Source organism: Sceloporus undulatus, chromosome 4 (assembly GCF_019175285.1).
Source record: "Sceloporus undulatus isolate JIND9_A2432 ecotype Alabama chromosome 4, SceUnd_v1.1, whole genome shotgun sequence".
In the NCBI taxonomy this organism is placed as follows: domain Eukaryota; kingdom Metazoa; phylum Chordata; class Lepidosauria; order Squamata; family Phrynosomatidae; genus Sceloporus; species Sceloporus undulatus.
In genome coordinates this window covers 96,302,748-96,325,289 of record NC_056525.1, presented here as the reverse complement: position 1 = coordinate 96,325,289, position 22,542 = coordinate 96,302,748, and the positions used below count along the sequence as shown (strand labels likewise).

Below are 22,542 nucleotides of genomic sequence, written 5' to 3'. Positions count from 1 at the left end.
TTTGACTTCACAGTCTCTGCTATGTTTTGCAGAAATGAAACTGTTCCCCTGCTTCAAGGTAACATAGATTCTTTTACTCTCCTTAAACAATAGTTGGTAAATTCCGGTGGGTCAGGAGTGTACTCATATGGACTGCAATAAAATCCTTGAGTGGCTGTTCAGGATCAGAGCTGGGTGAAATCATTCTGTTTACCACAGAAACCCATTTCTCTCTCTCTTTCTCCTGATCACCAGCACTATCAGAATTGGTGGAGGGCTTGGTTAAAACATTTCTCCTTCCCAAGGATTAATAATGCAAATCTCTTCTTTACATTATTTTTAAATTCTATGGAGATGTTCTTCGGATTATATTTTGGCACAATAGTTGGTTTAGTGTTGTTCTTTATCTTTATTCTAATTTTTGTTATGAGTAGTTCATGGTCTGTGTCACAATCTGCTCCTGGTCTTGTTTTTGTAGAGAGAATAGAGCTTCTTCATCTTCTGTTTCTAATTGTGTAGTCTATTTGAATTCTGTATTGGCCATCTGGTGATGTCCGTATATACAGTCACCTCTTTGGCTGCTTAAAGAATGTGTTCACAACAAACAAACCGTTGGCCTTGCAAAATTTGGTCAGTTGCTTCCCTGTTTCATTTCTTAATCCTGGGCCAAATTTTCTTAAGGTTTTTGATTCTGCTCTATTTCCTGTTTTGCATTCCAATTGGCTATGATTAACAAGAAGTCCTGTTTTGGAGTGTGGTCAATTTCCTCCTGAACTCCTGCACAGAATCTTTCAATTTCTTTTTCTTTTACTTCTGTAGTTGTTGTATAAACTTCTGGTTATATTGATGGGTTTTCCTAGAGGGGTTTTAAAAATATTTTTGGTCAGACTTTGCATTATATCCCTTTGACTACTTTTATTGCACCTCTCCTAATTATTAATGCCACCCCATTTCTTGTTAGATTTTCATTTCTTGAATAAAACACTGTGAAATTATCTGACACCAAATGTCATATTCATGTCCACTTTAGTTTGTTCACATCAAGTACTGCAATGTTTATATTTTCCATTTCTTGTTTTACTCTTTCTGCCTTCTCCTGATTCATGCTTCTCACATTCCATGGTCTTATAGTATGTGTTGTGTAGCTTTGGGTTTTCCTTTCACCTCTGAATATATCAACAGCTGAACATCCTTTTGGGCTTGTGTCCAATTGCATCATCACAAGAAACGTGTTTACTGTGCTAGAGGCATTGTTTTCTGTGCAGAAACAAATCTTTTGTGCAGGAAATGTGTGTGTGTTGGGGGGGGGTTGTTGTTGTTTGGGGTCAGAAATTCCTCTGGAACACTTTGGGATGGTCAAATACAAGGATAATACTGCACATAAATGTTCATTTTCTCTGCAGCCAGGAAAAACCTGCAGTAATGATTCATCCTTGTGTTTAGTGACATGATAATCAAGGATTGACATCGCTGCTGGAGGTTATATGTTTATCATAGTGGCATAGATGCAGAGGTGGCTCTACCACTTGGCAGAATGATGTGGTTGCTTCAGACAACAAATATTGGTGGTCATTCTCCCATGTCAGCATGAAGAGCTGAATTTTCCAAGCAGCCTGCTCTTGCATCCAGTAAGCTAGCACTGCTGCTCTCACCTGTGTTGGGTTTGTGTCCCTTCACCTGTGTTGAAGAAACCTTCATCTCTCAGCCCAATTACCTTCTGTAGGTAGAATGGGACACATGCACCATTTTGTCTTTTTCCTGAGGCAGCAACATGTCTTGAGCTTGGTTTTGCATAGGTGCTCTTTTCTTTCAGGGAAGTGAATTTGTTCCATATTGAAAGTGAGGACTCAAATTACTTCTATTACCTGTTTACCTTAATTTATGTCAACTGTTAAAAACATGGCATCTGTGTGTTTGAGTGATGGGTTCAGTGGTGCTTACTTCCATGTAAGCGTGCATGGATTTGCACAGTAAGTCTCACTTAAATTGAGTCTAGTGTTTTGAAATCAATTTTTTCTTATTGTCATTCACTATGAACTCATTGTGTATTCTGCTAAACATGGAAATGAGTGGAGATGCTCTTGTAGGTAGGCAAACTTTATATTCATGAAGTTCTTCTTTGTGGTCTCTGTGAATCACACAAATGGGTTATTCTGCACCTGTGCAGTAACTTTGGAAATTTCTGGAATCACTAGGGAAAATTTTCCTTGCAACGTTTTGGCAGAAGCTCCGCCCAGGGCCACAAGGGCCTTTGGGAGGGCAGTGTTGCTTTCTGGGTTGCTTTAAAGTTTTATTGCACTGCATGTTTGTACGTTTTAAAGCCAAACCTAGCTAAAACAAATGACACTGACAGTGCTCTTACCGTTTCAATGCTTTTTATTGTTGTTAATAAAATACAACTTGTTTCCACTTTACAATTTATGTCATGACACTCCCTCCTCTGACTGAAGCTTGTCAGTCTAACTCATTTGTGTGATTCACAGAGACCATGAAGAAGAAGAACAAGTTGTTTACCAGTAACTGTAGTTCTTCAAGTGGTCATCTGCAAATTCACACAAATCCTGTTTCCTCCCCTCAGTCGTGTGCTGATTGCTTATCTCCTTTCTATCACTGCTACGTGACATACTTTATGGAACTGAGAAAAGAGCGGGAATGCTAGGGGGTTTATAGAGGTGGGTGGAGCTATCGCCAAAAAGTTGCAAGGATGTTTTTCCCTAGTGGTTCCAGATGTTTCCGAAGTTATGCGCAGGCACAGAATAACATTTGTGTGAATTCGCAGTTGACCACTTGAAGAACTACAGTTACAGTAATCTGTCCTTATTCTTATGCTGTGTTCAAAGGATAAAATCCAGCGAAACATAACCAATTTTAAATCTAAATCATAGAATCATAGAGTTGTAGAGTTGGAAGAGACCACAAGGGCCATCCAGTCCAACCCACTGCCATGCAGGAACACTCAATCAAAGCATCCCCAACAAATGGCCATCCAGCCTCTGCTTAAAGACCTCCAAGGAGGGAGACTCCACTACACTCCAAGGAAGTGTGTTCCACTGTCAAATAGCGCTTACTCTCAGGAAGTTCCTCCTAATGTTGAGGTAGAATCTTTTTTCCTGTAGTTTGCATCCATTGTTCCGAGTCCGGTTCTCTGGAGCAGCAGAAAACAAGCTTGTTACCTCCTCGATATGACATCCCTTCAAATATTTAAACAGGGCTATCATATCACGTCCTAACCTTCTCTTCTTTAGGCTAAACATCCCCCACTCCCTAAGTCGTTCCTCATAGAACATGGTTTCCAGACCCGTCACCATTTTAGTCGCCTGGGGCCTGACCAAAGCAGAATACAGTGGCACTATTACTTCTCTTGATCTAGACACTATACTTTTATGTATAGTGTTTTGTTTTAGTCATGTCATCATCTCAAATGCTTGTACTTCCACAGGTTTTTCATATAACTATGTGTTAGTGTTTCAGAGTAAAACCATATTTATGAAGCAATGGACAAAGCTTATATGTAAGTTGTATGAAAAGTGCGGGGAAGATGTGTGAGTTACAGTGTCACACTGCGCTTAATCAGATTAAACTGGACTATGAGAATCATGCATTAATTTAATAAATATAACTGCATATAAGCAGCCTGAATAGCAAATGGAAAATTCTGGGATCAAAATGCAATGCACAGCTGACTAGATTTTGTTCCTGTCTTGCATACAAAGCTACCGCTGCTGCATTTCAAAAGCTCTTTGAAGTCTAAGTAATATTGTTTTCTATTCAAATTTGTTGGAGACAATTTTCTGTCTTCATGCATCTAGCAATTTATGGATTATGTTTAGTTTGCTGAGGAACTTGGTAATAACATCTATATAAATGTATGGTTTATCTCAATTTAGGTGTAACATAACGCGTAGGCTTTGTAGCTCCCCACTGAACATTTTCTGTTAGTTACTTAAGTATCTGTACTGTGAGTATTTTCTGCTAGAGCAGAATAGGAATGAAGACTACTGCCTTCAGGTCTAAATTTTATCTAGGGAATTGGAGCAGAACAGTTATCCGCTGAGACAGAGTCTCAGTCTTTCAAGGCATAACTTTAAGGGTTTTTTTTTTTTTTTTTGTTGCTGTCAAACAGAGGCCTAGTTTTCACAGAGGTGGTAAACTGGGGTCTCAAATGTATTACTTCCAGTCTGTGGGCACTACACGAGGGAACATTTTTTCATGAAGAAAGCATAAAGATACTAATAAACTGAATTGTCAGGAAGAAAGCTAATCTTAGTATTTCCCCCCTATTATTCAGTGTTCAATATGCAGGATGTTCATCATATTTTATTTGTACGGAGGAATATTTGATAAGATGACTGCTCCTTATTGCTGGCTGACTACCTTGGATATAGATTGACCATTTCAGTGAGAAGTACGATAGAAAGAAGTTGATTTTAGGGTCAGTAGTTTGACTAAAATTTCTAGATATATACAATAGTCTAAATAAGAATACCTTCATGTGTATGGGACTAAAATGAAGTTTGCTTTGGCTAAATTTCAAAAAAAGCAACATTTTGGTATAGAGAATAATTAATTTTAAGGAAAAATAATACAAGGAGCATGGACTGGAGTGTGGCTTTGGCGTGGCTTCTGGACTCTTAGGACACATGCATCATTTAAACAGCATACCTCAATGTGACCCAAAGCAGCTTTATTTTGGCCTGTCTGTATGGACCCTCAGTTAACCTGAATAGGTCAGGCCAGGTGCTGATACTAGGATCTCTTGCCACTGTTCCATTGCCTGCTGTTCTCTACTGTTCCTTTCACACGACACAATTACTGTATAGCTTTACTTTAGTTTTATTTGCCTGGTGAACATTTGGTGGAATCCTGGGTTTGGCAGTTTAGGGAGCGATGCTTAGAATTCTTAGTGAGAAAGCTCAGTGCTTTACCAAACTATGTACCCCATGATTTCATAGAAGGCAGCCATGCAGTTAAAGTAGAATGTAGTTCTGTAACTGTGTAATGTGAAAGGTTCCTGGGAGTAAATTTGTGGAACCCTTGGAATCCAAAGTTCAGTCCTAGTTGCTTCCTTGGTTGCTTCCAAACACAGCTAATTGGGCAAGGAATCCTCTTTATGGGGAAGAGAGGCAAACACTTTTTTCTCTTTACTGCTCTTAGTATTTACTGCTCTTCTTCTTTTCTAGTGAAGGAATGGAAAATGCAAGAGCAAAATAGGTACAAGCCATGAGAACCATTTCACAGGTGTACACTTCTGAGATCTGTCCATATGACTGATAGAATTAGAAATGCATGGATAGATTGTATAAAAATATTGCCTAGCAGAAGATGTTTTTAATATTCTAAGGCTGTGGTTAATATGAGAAGCAAAAGTAAAAGGTGGCAGTAATAGTATCAGAACCTTGAATGAAACTGGCCAGTGACTTCTGCATAGAGACAAAGAGGACTAATATAGTAATCAATGCAGAGAAATAGAAGATAACAGAACAGGAAGAACTAGAGATCTCTTCCACAAGATCCAAGAAATCAAGGGGAAATTTAAGCCAAGAATGGGGATGCTATATGATCAGCAGAGGAACACATTACAAGACCAAATAGAAAGAATTTTTTTGCCCAGAAACAGAAAAGCAGTCAGTGGAACTGTTGCAGCAAGGACATTATGTGTTGGGTTCTTTGTAGCTAGTGCCAGTTTGCAATCTGGCTGCAGCTCTTTGTGTCGATTAACTAAAAGGAGGTTATTGTACTTTGGATGTATTATGAGACAGCATGATGAAATAGAAAGCACAGTAATGCTAGGAAAAGTGGAAGGAAGTAGGAAAAGAGGAAGACTACATTATAATTGAATTGGTTCAATAAAGGAAGCTGTGGTCTTGAGTTGGCAAAACCTGAAGAGGTGATTTCTGGGCTCTTAGCAATCTCTCATGGGTTGCCATAAATTGCGTTGACAGACATTAATGACAACAGTAAAGACATATATTTCGAGTTAAGGGACAGGACTAAGAACAGGTTTCCTCTAGATTTTCTTATAGCCCCTTTTCACATGTACTCTCATTGTACATGTGCCATGTACTCTCATTGTCAATTTTGCTACTACACTTTCCTTGATTAGAAAGGGGGAAGGAAGAACGTTTTATTTTTCCCTGTTGAAAAAATAGGGAGATTGTTAAAGTATAACAATCAAAGATCTGCCAGTAGATTTGGATCTGCCTCATACCCAAACCTGCAATAATGCACAGAGGCATGGAAAGGTAGTAATCCTGTATTCTTAATTTTTTACAACTTATGGTAGGCAAGAGTGGAAGGCTTCCAGCACTGATAATACACATTAAGCACAATTAATTCCTTTTTGACATTATTACATCACAGTAGGAAATTAAATACATGCTTCAAAGTGGTAAGGAATAGAAAAAGGGGCTGTGTGATTCCCTAAGAAGAAAAGCAAAACTGAGATGCCATTACCATAGAAATCGATATACCAAAACTCCCGAATAAAGCTTTTAGGGCAAACATATGAGGGTGAGGGAATATGGATGTGCACAGTACTTTTACCCTAGCTTTGCTGAACATGTTGGCTCTGTGTTTCAACTTTCATAGCCATCCTGAGCCCCAGTCTTGGAAGAAAGGTGGGATGATGATGATGATGCGCAAGTAATCCTGAAGGGACTCATATCTGGTGAAACACACTTAGAATCCTCCTTAAAGAACCCTTTTCTTCCTTGTGGAGAGGATTCTAAGTGAGTTCAAGCCAAATGTTCTGTATTATCCCTGCAAGATGGTCAAGGGTGAAGTTCACCTGTGGACACAAGCAGGGGAGGAATAATAGTGTGAGAAAATTACATCTTACTCCATTAATGTGGAATGTAGGTGGCTGGCTGTATTTTTATTTCAATACAGAACAGTCTCTTATCCAAGCATAAATGAGCTCCAGAAATTCATTTTTAGCCACATGTGAGGGATAATCTAAATTATGTATAAACATAATTATTCATGCAGTGTTGAAGATGAGAAGTTATGGCTGGTTTTGTCACATATATTAGAAAAAAATAGAGCTACTAAAATTGTGTTTTTTTGGAATGATTACTCTTAATGCTGTCTTGAGCCTTATGTACAGCTACATTTGTTTTCTGACACAGTATAATAAATGTAGGGAATGTCTTAATCATCTTGATTAGAAGTACAAAACCAGCTTTGAACCATACATTCCATTTCACTTTCTTAAATGCTTTAGTCCTTAGGTAATAACAATGCTTAGCATTTGTAGACCACTTTAGTATATTCAAAGCATTTCACATTCAATACTTTTTTTGTTTTGAGGGCAATTCCGGTTTTACTAGGTGAGAAGAAGGTACTGTGGCTGTCCTTTGTTTGTAACAAAGCTTTCTTCAATCATATTCTTTCATAAGATTAATTAATTTAAACTAGATGACACCAACAAATCTCACAAGCTGTTACATTATGAATAAATCTCTCAGAATTATTTTTTAATGAGCCCATGGAGCAGATGATAGGTGATGCTCACTGGTGACACAGATAACAAGTGACTGGCTTATTTCTGGCATGCAGTGAGAATTAGGCAGTATGACAAATTATATTTCTGTATTTGGCTGGTACACTGCATCATCTGTCACATTATGTTGGGTGCTGTTCCCTGTGGACTAGACCCAAGAACCTTTGGGCCCAGAGATGGCACACTTATCCAGATGTCTAGGATGGGTGCTTTCAGAAGCACCAGCCTTTGAGCAACGTGTTCTGGAGGGTCATTCTGTATTGCCTCTCCGCCTTGCCAACTCAAGTTCATATGGGCTTCCAAACTGACATTCATGCTCTTCTAATTGAGGTCCACACTGATTTTGGAATACGGTGGACCCTTGTTATATGCTGGGATTTGGTTCCAAGATCCACCGTGGATAAGAAAATCAGTGGATGCTCAAGTCACATTCAATATTATGACATAGCAAAATGATGTCCCTTATAAAAAATGGAAAATCAAGGTTTGATATTTGAAATTTATACTTTTTGGGAACATTTTCAAACTGTGGATGCTTGAATCCGTGTATAAGAAATCCATGTATAAGAAGGGTCGACTATACTGTTTAGCAGGAATTCAGGATCAGTTGTGTGGAAGATTATTTTTTTCAGTTGTAGGATGTGAAAGAAGAATCTTTTCCATCTCTATTATGCTTAAGATTATTATTATTATTATTAACCTTTATTTATGAAGCGCTGTAAATTTACACAGCGCTGTACATGCAATCTTTTTAGTTAGACGGTTCCCTGCCCTCAGGCTTACAATCTAAAAAGACATGACACAGAAGGAGAAGGGAGTGGTGGAGGGAAAGGGTAAGAGGTCCAGCAGTTCCTCTCAACCTCCGAGGTCTGGACCAAGGCAGATGGACTGGAGGGAGGGCAAGGCTTCATAATGGATGGTTAATCATTATCCAGAGAAAATACATAATCACAAGTAGGATAATACATATACAGTACATAGGAATACAGGAAATGGATCGATAAACAGCCAACAACAGAACATCAGATAGTAAGCGACAATTATGCGATGCCTGGGAAAGCTTCTCTGAATAGGATGGTTTTCAGCTCCGTTTTGAAGCTGGTTAAAGAAGTGATGGCTCTTGCTTGTGGAGGAAGAAGGTTCCAGGAGTGAGGGGCAGCAAGTGAAAAGGGGCGAATCCGGGATGGGGCAGAGGAAATCCTGGGCTGAGACAGGAACCCTTGACTACCAGAACGGAGGGCCCTGGTGGGAAGGTGAAGAGAAAGAAGGTCTGATAAGTAAGGAGGGGCCAGTCCATGGAGGGCTTTGAATGTCGACAGCAGGAGCTTATACTGAATGCGGAAAGGGAGAGGGAGCCAGTGAAGGGATGCCAACACAGGAGAAATGTGGTCAGAGCGGTGGGTGGAAGTGATAATGCGTGCAGCTGAATGCTGGACAGAGATTAAAGGACGGAGGTGAGAAAGAGGAAGCCCAGCCAGGAGGACATTACAGTAATCAAGTCGTGAGATCACTAGGGCATGGACCAGGATCTTGGCAGTAGAGGCGGAGAGATATGGTCGGATTTTGGCAATATTGTACAAAAAGAATCTACAAGCCTTGGCTGTGGTCTGGATCTGAGGGATACACGACAGAGAAGAGTCAAAGATAAAGCCAAGACTGCGGGCTTGCTGGACTGGTTGAATGGAAATGTTGTCCACAGAGACAGAAAAGGAGTGTTGAAGGTTGGGCTTAGGAGGAAAGACAAGGAGCTCCGTCTTGGACATGTTGAGCTTCAAACGCCGATGGCGCATCCACTGCGAGACAGCTGTAAGGCAAGATGAGACTTGCTGTTCAAGCCTTGGCGAAAAGTCAGGGGCAGAAAGATACAGCTGGGTGTCATCGGCATACAGATGGTAGGAAAAACCAAAAGAGCTGATGAGTTTTCCTAAGGACAGTGTGTAGAGAGAAAACAGAAGGGGACCCAGAACAGAGCCCTGGGGAACTCCAACAGATAAGGAAGAGTGTTTTCAGTTGTCATGTTTCTCTATTTTATTTTGGCAGACTGTTTTTCTCATTTCACCCCAACTGATTCAGTGCTTTTATATATGAAGAACTATTAACTTCCTTAAGATTATGACTCAGCTCCACATGCCAGATAATCTCTCAAACTCTGTTGAAACTAGATGTGCTGTATAATATCTTCTTTATGATATTTTCATTTAAGAAAGTTTAATTACACTGGAGTATTACCTCTTACAGGCTTCTTGCATATGTAGAAGCCACTGCATATCGTGACCATGCTGACTTGTTGTACTTCTGCAAATCATGAAAATAGGCATTTGCCATCAGCCTCATCTGTATGATACTTTTGTTCGCATATGTGCTATTGGTTGTGTAAGTTATTCCCACACAGCTGGAAGCACTTATGAAGGAGTCTTATTTGCTGGATCTTAAAGTGAAGAAGCAATAAGCTTCATTGGTCAGCAGTAAAATAAAGATTTATTCTGGCAAATAGAATGTTAATGGTACTGAAGCTGGAGAGAATAAAATGTAGTGATCAAGGACATTCATTTTCTTCCTTCAAATCCAGATCTCCCTGGCAGCTTGATGCTATGATCTGAAACACAAAGGCATTAAATGGTAAAAGCCACAACCTAGGACTCTTGTATTGGTTTAGCAAATGTATTGGTTCAGAAAATCTCCCAGAATGTTTCACCAGTGTGTCAGTTCACCATGTGTTAATGGTTGCACACTGAACTGTAGTGTGTGCAAGATCTTATGCAGGTCGGAGGAAAAGGGGCAGTGTAGGAATAGAGGTGAGGATGCAAGATTAAGTGTCATCATGTAGTCAACAAGACCAAGGATTCTGCTTATTATTATTATTATTATTATTATTATTATTAATAATAATAATAATAATAATAATAATAATAATATTTTTATATAGCACTATAAATTTACTCAGCTTGTGCACAAAGCATAAGTAATGTATATACTTGTGTATGAGTAAAGCTCATGTATAAGGAGCCCTGGTGGCGCAGTGGTTAAATGCCTGTACTGCAGCCATTTACTCGAAACCACAAGGTTGCGAGTTCAAGACCAGCAAAAGGACCCAAGGTCGACTCAGGCTTGCATCCTTCCGAGGCGCTAAAATGAGTACCCAGACTGTTGGGGGCAAATTAGCTTACTTGCTAATTAGCTTACTTGCTGTTCACCACTATGATCTTTGGAATAGCGGTATATAAATAAAACAAATTATTATTATTATTATTATTATTATTATTATTATTATTATTATTAGTTGAGGGCAGTTTTGGGGGCCAAAATCATGGATTTTGATATGACTTGTGGGTAAATTGAGGGGCAAACACTGGGGCATATTACAAAAGATCTAAAGAGGGAAACAAAGCACCACTTCCCTCCCTACATCTCCCCCTCTGGACCTCTCCCAAGAGTCACAGTCTCAGTATGGAAAATGGGGAAACACAAATCTCAGCACACACACACACTCTCTCTCTCTTCCCTTTGCCACCAGTATTTCCAAGGCTCATGGCTTCAAAACGGGGTAGAAACTACCCTCTCTCTTCCCTTTACCAAAAGCATCTCCAAAGCTCATGGCTTGCAAAATGGGGTAGAACACCCCCCCCACCGCCCTTCACCTCCAGGATTTCCAAGGCTCATGGCTTGCAAAAGGGGGTAGAAACCTCCCTCCCCCTCTCACTCTGCCCTTCACCCCCAAGATTTCCAAAACATATGGTTTGCAAAAGAAGGGACAGCCCAATCTCTCTCTCTCTCTCTCTCTCTCTCTCTCTCTCTCTCTCTCTCTCTCTCCCCCCTTCACTCATGGCTTGCAAAAAGGAGGACAGACCCCCCCTCTCTCCCCCCTTCACCCTCAGGATTTCCATGGCTCATAGCTTGCAAAAGGGGGTACAAGCCTGGGCATACTCTCTCTCTCTCTCTCTGACCCTTGCCTCAGCAGCTGTTTGTTAGCTCTGGCTGCAAGAGAAAATTGAGAGATAACACACGCGCGCGCACACACACACACACAGAGAGAGAGAGAGAGAGAGAGAGAGAGAGAGAGTGGGGACTCAAATGGGGAGCTGTTTAAAGATCCCTGGCTACAGAGGAAAGTGGGCACTTCTTTTAGGAACTTTATAAGCAGTATTAACTTACTGCCCTGTATGTAAGTCTACCCATGATTTTGGAGTCCATTTTGGGGCAGAAATTTCTTGACTTATCGTTGAGTATATACGGTATTATATACGGTAGGGGATGTCTCTATCTGGTGAGTTGCATTTGTATTTGTATTTGCCTATGTATTTGAGCATCTAGAGAACTACCAATCTGATATCAGGTTGCTCTATCTAGTCTAGTCAAGATACTTAGTTGTAATGTTTTGAGTAAATAGGCCATTTTTAAAAGTGTTCTAAAGCCCATTTCTCACATACTGGGAAAATTGTCAATAAGTGCAACGTTTTATTTTTTAAAAAGTCATTCATTGCAGTGTACTCTTTGCTGTTGTCCTTATAAAATGCTGCAATTGACAAGAATGAACTCTGATTTTTTTTTTCCTGTAAGGCGAGGAAAACATGAACACTATCCATTTATCTGCAGGGATAACTGAAGGATTAAACATTTGCACTTGGCAGCTACTGAGGAATACTGTTAATCCCTACCTTATTGTTTCTCACCTTTTCTGTAGTGGACTGAATGAGGCTGATAAGATTTCAGATGTTACTCCTTTTTTGTAAAATTGCTGTTGAATAACCAAGGTCCCCTATTTGCAGCCTTTACAAAGTCCTCCACCAGGTGCCATTATGTGGTTGTGACATTCTTTGAATGACATAAGTAATACAATTATATCTGGTTCCCTGTATGAAGAACATTGCTGAACTGAATAGCACCCAAGCCTATGTTGCCCCACATTAATCACCAAAATACTTCCGTCAGTGAAGATGAAGGAAAGTCAGTTGTGGGGGAAGAGGTTATATTCTCTTTTTATAGGGATAGTAGTGCATCCTAGATGCATACTGTATTTTGTTGTTATGTTCCTTTCAAGTCATTTCTGACTTATGACATCTCTAAGGAAAACCTATCATGAGGTTTTCTGGGGCACAGAGTATATGACTCACCCAAGGTCATTCAGTGGGTTTCCCCACTGAGCAGGGAATCGAATCCTGGTCTCCATGATTGTAGTCCAACACTCTACCACCACACCACACTGATACTGTTGTTTGTACTCCACATGTATTGTTTGGTAATCCAAAGGATGGAGTTCTATGTTATTAATTTCTATGCCTGTGAATGGAAACCTGGGCTATACATAGTGTTTGGAATCATTTTCAATTGTTGTGGCTGAGGATGCAGCGTCCAGGGGATGTTTCTATCTGGTGAGTTGTCAGAAGCACCCTTACACATTGGTTCCAAGTGGTACAAGGCAACTGAACAGGGCTCTTGATCAACTACGAAAGTTCAGGTATTCACAAGGATCTCTATCATGGTTGAAAATGAAGTTATTCAAGTTTGGTAGTGATATATTGAGTTACCAAAACCAAATTAAGCAATACACCATCTACAGTATTCTTTTGGGTAGGCAGGATGCATTCTGTTCCTTATTTTTAACATCATAATCTCCCTTTCATCAGAGCGAATCAGTGGGATTCTGATAAATAATGTACTTTCTTCAAAGAACAATTGTACTGAACTAGTTGAAACTTTGCAAAAAATAAAAGTTACTGTACTGGATTTGATGGAAATCTGTGTGAACATGGGGGAAAGGAAGAGGGCTACAGTTACCATAGCAACTACTGCCAGTGCTTCGGGTAAAAAGGTCTGAGAGTAGGAAAAAGTGTCTGCAGAACACATATAAGCAAAGTGATTGTTTCACAGAGTAAAACCTGCAATTATTACCACCTTGACTTTATTATTATTTCTTTTAGATATTTAATTAGGATGTTGGTCAGTGCAGGGAGAACAGTCAAGTTCCTATTGTAAATTAGTACAAAGTTTCTGCATTACCTGCCAAATAAGAGGGAGTGCATATACAGCTGAGCTGTATTTTCATATGTTTTGATTTCCTATTGACATTTTGCATTGCTGGCTGAGTTTGCACCTTCTCTTGGCTGGTTAGACAAAGTACACAAAAACACAAAAGACTTGTTCTACACTAGTAACCAGATTTGGAAAATTAGTTTTTTACAGTAATTTATTATATACTAGGTGTGGAGGATTATTATTGTTATAGCTACAGTTTTAAAATTGTAAATCTTTTCTTTCTCATTTGTCAAAAGTACAGTAATGAAAATGGGTACTATACTGTACATTTATGTTACTAAATCACTATCTGAATGCTACAGGTTACTGGCTTTGGGTATAAAACCCACTATCTTCCCATCTACATCACATCTACCTCATAGAGGTGCATCTAAGTCAGCACATGAACTATGCGATATTCCTCCTCCATGACAGAGGGAGGATACATCCCTTTATCTGAAAAGGTAATACTGTATTAAAAAATTAAGTCACATTGCAAAAATAAGGATGTTCTCACTCATAATTACATTGGATGGTATTCAGAGCTTGGAAAAGTCATTTTTTAAACCATTGGCTATGCTGGCTTGGATATTGTTCTAGTCCAAAGAAGCACCTCTCATCCCTCCCCCTCAGTTACTCTTTAGTTCAAGCTCTGCTAACTTCAGTGCAGAGAAAGATGCTCACCTTATGGGCAGGATGTGTACCATGGGCCTGCCAGTCTTTTGGCTTACTGTCTTGCGCCTGCAAGATAACTGTGTCTCACATTTGGTGATGGTGTGATTAATCATTAATTAATTATTCTTAATGAATTAATGATTAATAAGTTATCATTTATCATTAATTTATTAATGGCAATTTGTGTTTTGGTGGACAAGCTGGAAACCTGAGGCGTTTTGCTGAGCCAAGTCCAGCTTTTACATTTACTGTGGTACTCCGAGATCCCTGATAACTGTTGAGCCAGTTGTGCAATCTCCCCAATCACACTGGTGGCCAAGAGTCACAGTGTCTTCAGATATAAGCCATTGTGTGAGTTGTGTGACCCATTGTGTTCCTCAGTGTGATCCAAATCAAGGTAAAAACTAATGGCTGAAGGCTGATAAAAGACAACTGAAGATTTCTAAATTATTGTAATAGCCAGAAAATGAAGTTTTGTCAGTCAAAGGCCTGTTACAGACAGGCCAAAATAAAGCTGCTTCGAGTCACTTTGGAGGTATGGTATTTCAATGATGCATGCGTCCTAAGAGTCCAAAAGCCGCACCAAAGGCACACTCTAGTCCTAAGGACTGCAGTGCAGCTTTGGTGCGGTTTTTGGACTCTTAGGACGTATGCATCATTGAAATACCATACCTCCAAAGTGACTCGAAGCAGCTTTATTTTGGCCTGTCTGTAACAGGCCAAAGAAAATATACTCTCAGAAATATTTTGTTCTGGAATCAGTTTAAATCTATCAGTTCTGCTCCTCAGTTTGCCCACCCTTTGTTACTTATACCCACAGTTAGCCTCTTCAAAGAGCATTTCATCATTTCCTTAGCATTCTCCATGTGCTTTATTTGGTTAACCAAACTCCCTGTCTCTGTTTCTTCTTGCTCTATTGTTCTTTTTTATTGTTGTTGTGTGCCTTCAAGTCATTTCCAGCTTATGGTGACCCTATGGCAAAGCTATCATGGCGTTTTCTTGGTAAGATTTTTTTTTGCCTTTGCCTTCCTCTGAGACTGAGAGAGTGTGATTTGCCCAAGGTCACCCAGTGGGTTTCCATGGCTGAGCAGGGATTCAAACACTGATCTCCTGAGTCCTAGTTCAGTGCTCAAACCGCTGCACTACGTTCTCACTGTTGTTCTTACTGGGATCATTTACTGCTTAGGACAGTCATTTTCTTTCTGCAAACATTTGGAGTAAAATAACATTTCTGTGTTTTCAACTGTCAGTTTCCACAAACTAATTTTCTTGTTCTATTGGAGAAGAGTTTACAATCTACTGTGGGCACACCATGTCTCCAATATTTCTGGGTTCATTGGGTATACGTGTATTAATATGGATTTGCATACAGGCACAAAATAAGGAAATTTAGTAATACTGCTTGCTTAGCCGCACGGCTGAGAGAGTGGAGTAGTGGAGTTGCATCTGTTCATTCTAAGAACTTCCTTTATATCAGTCTATGTATGTGACATCTTCTGCACAAGGGCTGATGATTGTTCTCTAATTTATTCATTGCACGGGTTTAAGAAGCATTAGTGCTGAATTTACTTAGAAAATTCACCTGCAGAACTTGCTTTCTGCACTCAGGCGTAGGAGAACATGCAGGATGTGCTTTGCCTTTTGAACCTTTTGCTTAATCAGAGAATGCAAAATGTGAGTTTGTTGCTGTACTGTCAGCTGCTCTGATCTTTTGTGTATCTAAAATACTGAAATCCTACAGGCACTTTCAGGATTGTAGGTGACAGCATTATAGATGAAGTGACAAAACTCATTTGTCATCCCTCTCCCCCAAAATCACACTGGCAATTTCTGTTCCAGCATTTTAGTACCACATAATTAAGGAGAAAAATCATGTGGAAAATTATCTGATATATAAAAATGTTAAAATAATGAAACAGAATTACCACCGGACTTGACCACTGTGAGGCGGGATTGGAAAAATATAGAGTGGGTTAAGGTTACTGGAGACTAAATATATTACCTGTGCTGTTCTACAGTGTTGGCTCATAATTAGCTATGTGTGCAGAAAACCCAAAAACCTATTGGCTGCTTTTATCCTTTTGGTTGCAGCTGTCTGTCTGTTTATATCGCTGTAGATTTGCTTGATTGTGGCTTTAATATCTTGTCCACTTAACTATAAATAAGCATCTGATAATATTTGTGCAGATGCATAGGATGAGCCAAAAGCAAATGTGGTTAATGAAGGCCTTATCATTGTCACATAGACTTCAGGGCATTGAAAATTTCTTCTTTGACCCATTGGAGGAGGGCCAGGATGGAACTTTTGTCTGAAACATGAGATTTACAAATGTTCCAGGGACCCATTTACTGTACACAGTTATAGTACTATGATTCCACTTCAGCAGCCACAGCTGCATCCTGTGGAATCCTGGGATTTGTAGTTTAGTGATGCACTAAAGTGTTCAGGCAGATAATTCAAAGGATCCCTGCCTAAACTGCAAATCTTCAGATTCCATAGAATGTTGCCATGCTAGTTCAAGTGGAATATAGTGCTATAATCATGTAGTGTAACAGCGCCTTGCTCAAGTGGAAGAGAACAAAAATGATGCAGGCACAGAACAGTGTGACTGGACTCTCAGTTCTACTTGAATTCTCCCAGCTGTCTTTCCTTCTCCTTTTCCCAAACCTTGCCTTGTACTAGGAAGGAGCAGTAGCAGGCAGCAGATGGCTCCATTATACAAAAAAGAAAGAGCTCAGATTGTCCTACTGGCTGAAAAAGATATACTTGGGCCTGTCCTCATTGCCTTCTTTCCCAAGATGAGACTATCTTTGGGGGCAAGGAGAAAGACAGGAATTTGAAGGGCAGTTATGAAAGAGCCAGCGAAGATCCTAAAGAGTAAAGATATACAACGGAGCATTAAGGTTAGAATTGTCCACATCATGGTATTCCCAATCATTATTATGGATGTGAGGGCTGGACAGTGAAAAAAGCAGATAAAAAGAAAATAAACTCATTTGAGATGTGGTGCTGGTGAAGAGTTTTGAGAATACCATGGACACCCAAAAAGACAAACAAATGGGTCTTTGAACAGATTCAGCCAGAAATATCACTAGAAGCCAAGATGACTAAATTGAGGTTGTTGTACTTTGGCCATATCAGGTTGAAGGCAGAAGAAAGAGAAGAAGACTGCATGCCAGATGGCTAGACTCAATTAGAGAGGCCATGAGCATGAGTCTGTAGGACTTGAGCAGAGCTGTGGAGGACAGAGAGTCTTGGAGATGTCTCATCCACAGGGTTGCCATGTATTGAGACTGACTTGAGGACAGTTAACAACAGGAAGGATAGAACACAGCACAGCATTTGCAGACATTTGCTCCCTGTTGTCAAACCCCTCGGGGATATTTGTTAGCAAAGCATGCTGGAGGTAGTTGGTCTTTGGTTGCAGAACTGTTGTGTTCACTCATCATGGGCTGGAAGGCCATGGCGACATGTGTTTTAATACCACAGGTCACATGAAACTGATTCGTTTCTGGAGCTTGGAAAAGTAACATTTTTTAACTGCAGCGCCTAAAATCCACTCACAAGAATGGCCGCTGGAAGAATCCAGGAGTTGTAGTCATAATAGAAAAAAGTTTCCTAGCTCTGCATTGTTTTTTATATGCATATTCATCCTCAGGGTGCATCTCCAGAGCACTGCCAGCTGCTATAGAAACTGCTTGCAGTGGTATATTTTCTCATGGACTTTTCAAACTCTCAGTTGCCGCTGTCTTGTTAACAGTGCCAACTTTTCAAGGGATAAATGAGGCTTAGCCAGATCTGAGACACCATCATGATATGTGACACTTATTGAAATATGATTATGTTTTATAGGGATTTTGCCAGGATTATGTTATGAAATATTGCTTTGTATACAAATGTAATAAACCCAGCCACTCTGATAAAGTCATTTTGCTCCTATTCTGTTGAACTTCACTGGGTTTTAAAGTTAGATCTTTTAAATGATTTGTTAATTGCATATACAGTTGGTTCTCCGTATCCATGGTTTCTAGATACATGAATTCATCCATGGCTTGAATTAAAAAAAAATCCAGAAAGCTATCTTGATTTTGCCATTTTAATTAAGGCATACCATTTTAGTATCCCATTGTATATAATGGGACTTAAGCATCTTTGGATTTAGGTATCCATGGTGGGTCCTGGAACCAAACCCCATTGAACAGTTCTGGGCACCACAATTTAAAAAGGATGTTGAGAAACTGGAGCATGTCCAAAGGAGGGCAACTAAAATGGTGAAGGGTCTGGAAACCATGCCCTATGAGTAACAACTTAGGGAGCTGGGGATGTTTAGCTTGGAGAAGAGAAAGTTAAGGGGTGATATGATAGCCCTGTTTAAATACTTGAAGGGATGTCATATTGAGGAGGAAGCAAGCTTGTTTTCTGCAGCTCCAGAGACTAGGACCCAAGCAAGCTACAGGAGAAAAGATTCCACCTCAACATTAGGAGGAACTTCCTGACAGTAAGGGCTGTTCGACAGTGGAACAAACTCCCTCGGAGTGTAGTGGAGTCTCCCTCCTCAGAGGTCTTTAAACAGAGGCTGGATGGCCATCTGTCGGGGATGCTTTGATTGAGACGGGGGTTGACTGGATGGCCCTTGCGGTCTCTTCCAACTCTATGATTCTTTGATTCTGTGATTCTAACACCAAGGGCCCACTGTATAGTATTATCAAACTTTTGTTTGTTTATTTGAAATAATGGTTTTAGTATTCAAACCACCTGTGTTTATGGATTTATACTGTCATGCTGGAATTGTTCCTTATAGTTTGTTATACTTCTCCCCCCCCAAATTTCTTTGAACAGAAGCAATTTCACTTGCTGAGAATAATAATAGCAGTAGCACTTCTTCTTCTTCTTCTTCTTCTTCTTCTTCTTCTTCTTCTTCCATGCCATACTTTGCTGGCATTTATAATATTTGAGGAAACAAGTGAGTTTGCCAAAGGAGAACTGTTCTCAACTTTCAATCATTATCAACAAACAAACATTCACATTTTCCTTTTTTCCTCTGTAGAGTCTGTCCCTCAAACCTATCAAGCCTGTTGTGTATACATCACATTTGTTTTTCTTTGAATTTAAAACCCTGATGACTATCATTAGAACAGCAGCTCACTCAAGGAAGAAACTCAGTTGGATACTTACTGTGGTCTTTTAGACTAAGAATGGACAGTGTCTTTTCAATGAAGGTCCATTAACTCATTCACTGTTAGGAACCAGAGCCAGTGGTAGGCATAACCAGCCTTCTCACTGTTTAGAGGCAGTCCTACTGTGCACTCTGGCAGGATCAGCAATTTGATTTAGTCTCTGTGCTTTTTTCTCTGTACTGCATTTTCCCAGCTGACTAGTGTCCCTTTAGCCATTCCCTCCCCACACACCCCTCCAAGGAAACCTGGCGTTGACTGAATGGGGCCTTTTCAAACCTTCTCCCTTTCTTCATCTCTCAGGATGTCCCTTCCTACTTTTTGTCATACCATCAGTGTTGTGCAAACTTCCTTAAGAGGAGTGAAAGCAGGGTAGTATATGGGACTAGTATTATTTTATATTTATACATTTCATTTATATTCTGCCTTTCACCTGGAGTGGACCCAAGGAATAAATGAAACCCAACAATAAAAATGTAAAAAAACAATTAAAATCATCACATTAAAACAGTATAACATTATTTTAAAATGATACAAAAGTAAAAAAAAAAGCACACTCCCCAATAAGAAGTCTCCGTGCAAGTGTTTATGTATTAAAAACTTGTTTAAATGAAAGGTCTTTTTCTCCTGGCAGAAGGAGAGTAGGGAGGCAGCTGCCTAACCATCCACAGAAGAGAATTTCAGAGAGTGGGAGCAGCCACTAAGAAGCTTCTCTTTCATGTCCTCACCAAACAAACCTGTGAAAGTGGTGGAACCAAGAAAAAGCCTCCTGAGTAGAGACTGGTAGGTTAGGGAGTTATGGATCTAAGCTATATAGGGCTTTATATAGGTCATGATCAACACTTTGAATTGTGCCCAGAAATGAATTAGTAAGCAGCAAAGCTGTTTTAATAAGGGAGTTACAAACAGTTCCCAAATGCAGTCCCACTTAGAGTCTGTTACAGTAGTCTAAGTAGGATGTAATCAAATCGTGTGTCTCTGTAGCCAGATCTGATGTCTCAAAGAGAAGACCAGCTGGAGCATTAGTTTTAACTGCAGACGCACTGCCTAAACCTGGGCATCCCGGCTCAGAGTTGACTCAGGAAGAACACCCAAGCTGCGAACCTAAGATTTCAGGGGGAATGTAATGCCATCCAGCACAGGCAGAGTCCCTATTCTTTGATCTGCCTTTCAAGTGACCACAAATTATTTTGTCTTGTCTGGGTTAAATTTCAATTCGTTTGTCTTCATCCAGTCCAGTACTGACAACAGACATTGGTCCAGTACCAAAGCTGCTTCCCTGGAATTAGATGGAAAAGTGTGGGGTTTCATCAGCATATTGTTGACATTGAACTCCAAAACTCCAATGACCTTTCCCAGGAGTTTCACAGATACAGTATGTTAAATAGTATGGGGATTAAGCTGACCCATAAGGGACCTCACAGGCCAATGGGCTGGGAGCTGAGCAGAAGTCCCTGAGCACCACTTTCTGAGTTTGCTCCTCCAAGAAGGAGGAGTGCAGGAAAATGTCCCCAAGTCGCATCCTAAAGCCCAGTAGCCAAAAAATAAAATAATATTTTTTAAAAAAAAAAAAAGAGGATGGATCTGGCACTGGGATGCAAAATTGGTGTTTTGGGTTGAAAGGATGTAATACAATTATTCCACTCTTGTAAAATAAACTACATTCATACTACATACGATAACTTATGAGAAATAGGCAGCATGCCCTTTATGCATAACTTTTCCATAGTGGCATGTGTGGTATGTATATATGTTGTATGGTGTAGAAAGCATGATATGAATTCTTGTACTAGTATGCATACATACAAGAGTGCATGTAGTGGTATGTATGATCATGTATGAACTTGTATAATGGTACATATGGCTCCATAGCATACAGTATATGTGTACTATGTAATGCACATACACTGTATGACAACATACTATGAATAAAGGGCAAGCTGCTATTTTTTATATTGGACCTCCCCTGCAAAAAAGGGCATTATATTGGAGCAGCTCCCAGATGCTTTCTTACCACTGTAAGAAATATTTCCATCTGCTGTAATCTTTTGCTATGTGTGAATAATATAAGTCAACCATATTTCTGTCACTAAGTCATTCTGTCCTCTCCCAGCAGGTTGTCATCAGCTGTGTATCTAGTCTGAGCCTGAGTCTCCCTTCCCTCTCCTTCCCAGGGCTGGCTGCAGGAGATTGGAAGTATTTGATTACATTTTCAGCTCTCCACCATTTGTCACCATGTCGAAATCAGGAACTGTGCTTTTAGCAATGATTAAGCTAAACAACACAGAATCAAAAACCCACAGTTTGAGGTTCAGTTGTGCGAATGAACTTTAGTTTAATGTAATCACGGTTTTCCCCATTTGAAGCATTCAGTTTAGTTTAGCCTTTTGAGAGTGAATGTCATCTACATACTGGTGGAACAGTTTTTATGCTCCTTCCGTGGACTGACAGGAGACTTCTGGTGCCAGCGTTTGCTGGGAAGAACCCATCCCTGTCCAACCCAGATTAGGTGCTCTTCCTTCCCAAAGCCCACAAATACTACACAGTCTGTTGGGAAGAGGGCATATCCAGAGAAAAGGTACCCCATTGTGCCCCCTTTACATCTTCAGAGGGCAAAAATGGGATCCCAGGGTGAGTTCAAGCAACCTAGTTCACCCCCCATCTCTCTCGCTCTCTCACACACAAAGTACAAATAAAGCACATAATGGGGTATATGTTATTTTTCTAGGCATTTCTAGCTTAGTGTTCATGTTGGGCTTGTGGTTGGCTCTAGAATCCATCCATGTGCAGTGTCGTAATTCAAGTCTACTAATGTACTTCTCTGTGGGTAGTAATCATATTAGGAAGAGAGCAGGGGATGCTGTCAGAAAAAAGATAAATGTTTAGTGCTAATTGCACAGGAGGCAGGAACAGTTATAGTGAAGTGCTTGTCCACAGTTCTCATTTGGGATGAAATGTTCTGTATTTTTACTGTTCTTGAAATATATTTGATCACCAAATGGGTCTAGGTTTCAGGAAATAAACAGTCAAGCTGTTTTCTGAGGGAGGGCAATACCAGAAAATGGTTCCCTTGCCTTCTCTCTCCCTCCCTCCCTCTCTCAAAAATGCCTTTTTGTTCGAAGAGGCTGCTGCCTGGAAAGACTGAAGGCTGAATGTATATAATTTGGTCTGATCACTGTATTTAAGCAGAGTGTTTGGCT

The 22,542-nt window shown here is 40.0% G+C and overlaps 1 protein-coding gene across 3 annotated transcripts in view; it reads left to right on the top strand.

Moving 5' to 3' along the window:
- The window catches only part of PIGK (phosphatidylinositol glycan anchor biosynthesis class K), a 141,993-nt gene that overhangs the window by 53,591 nt on the left and 65,860 nt on the right, over positions 1-22,542 (top strand). The window contains exon 10 of one of the 3 annotated variants that reach the window (XM_042463542.1): positions 13,816-13,945. The exons of the other annotated variants lie outside the window; for them this stretch is intronic. Within the exon in view, the coding sequence (XP_042319476.1) occupies positions 13,816-13,924 (109 nt within the window). The 3' untranslated portion in view covers positions 13,925-13,945. Of the gene's footprint in view, positions 1-13,815; positions 13,946-22,542 lie in introns of those variants that run through there. 3 annotated transcript variants of the gene reach the window in all.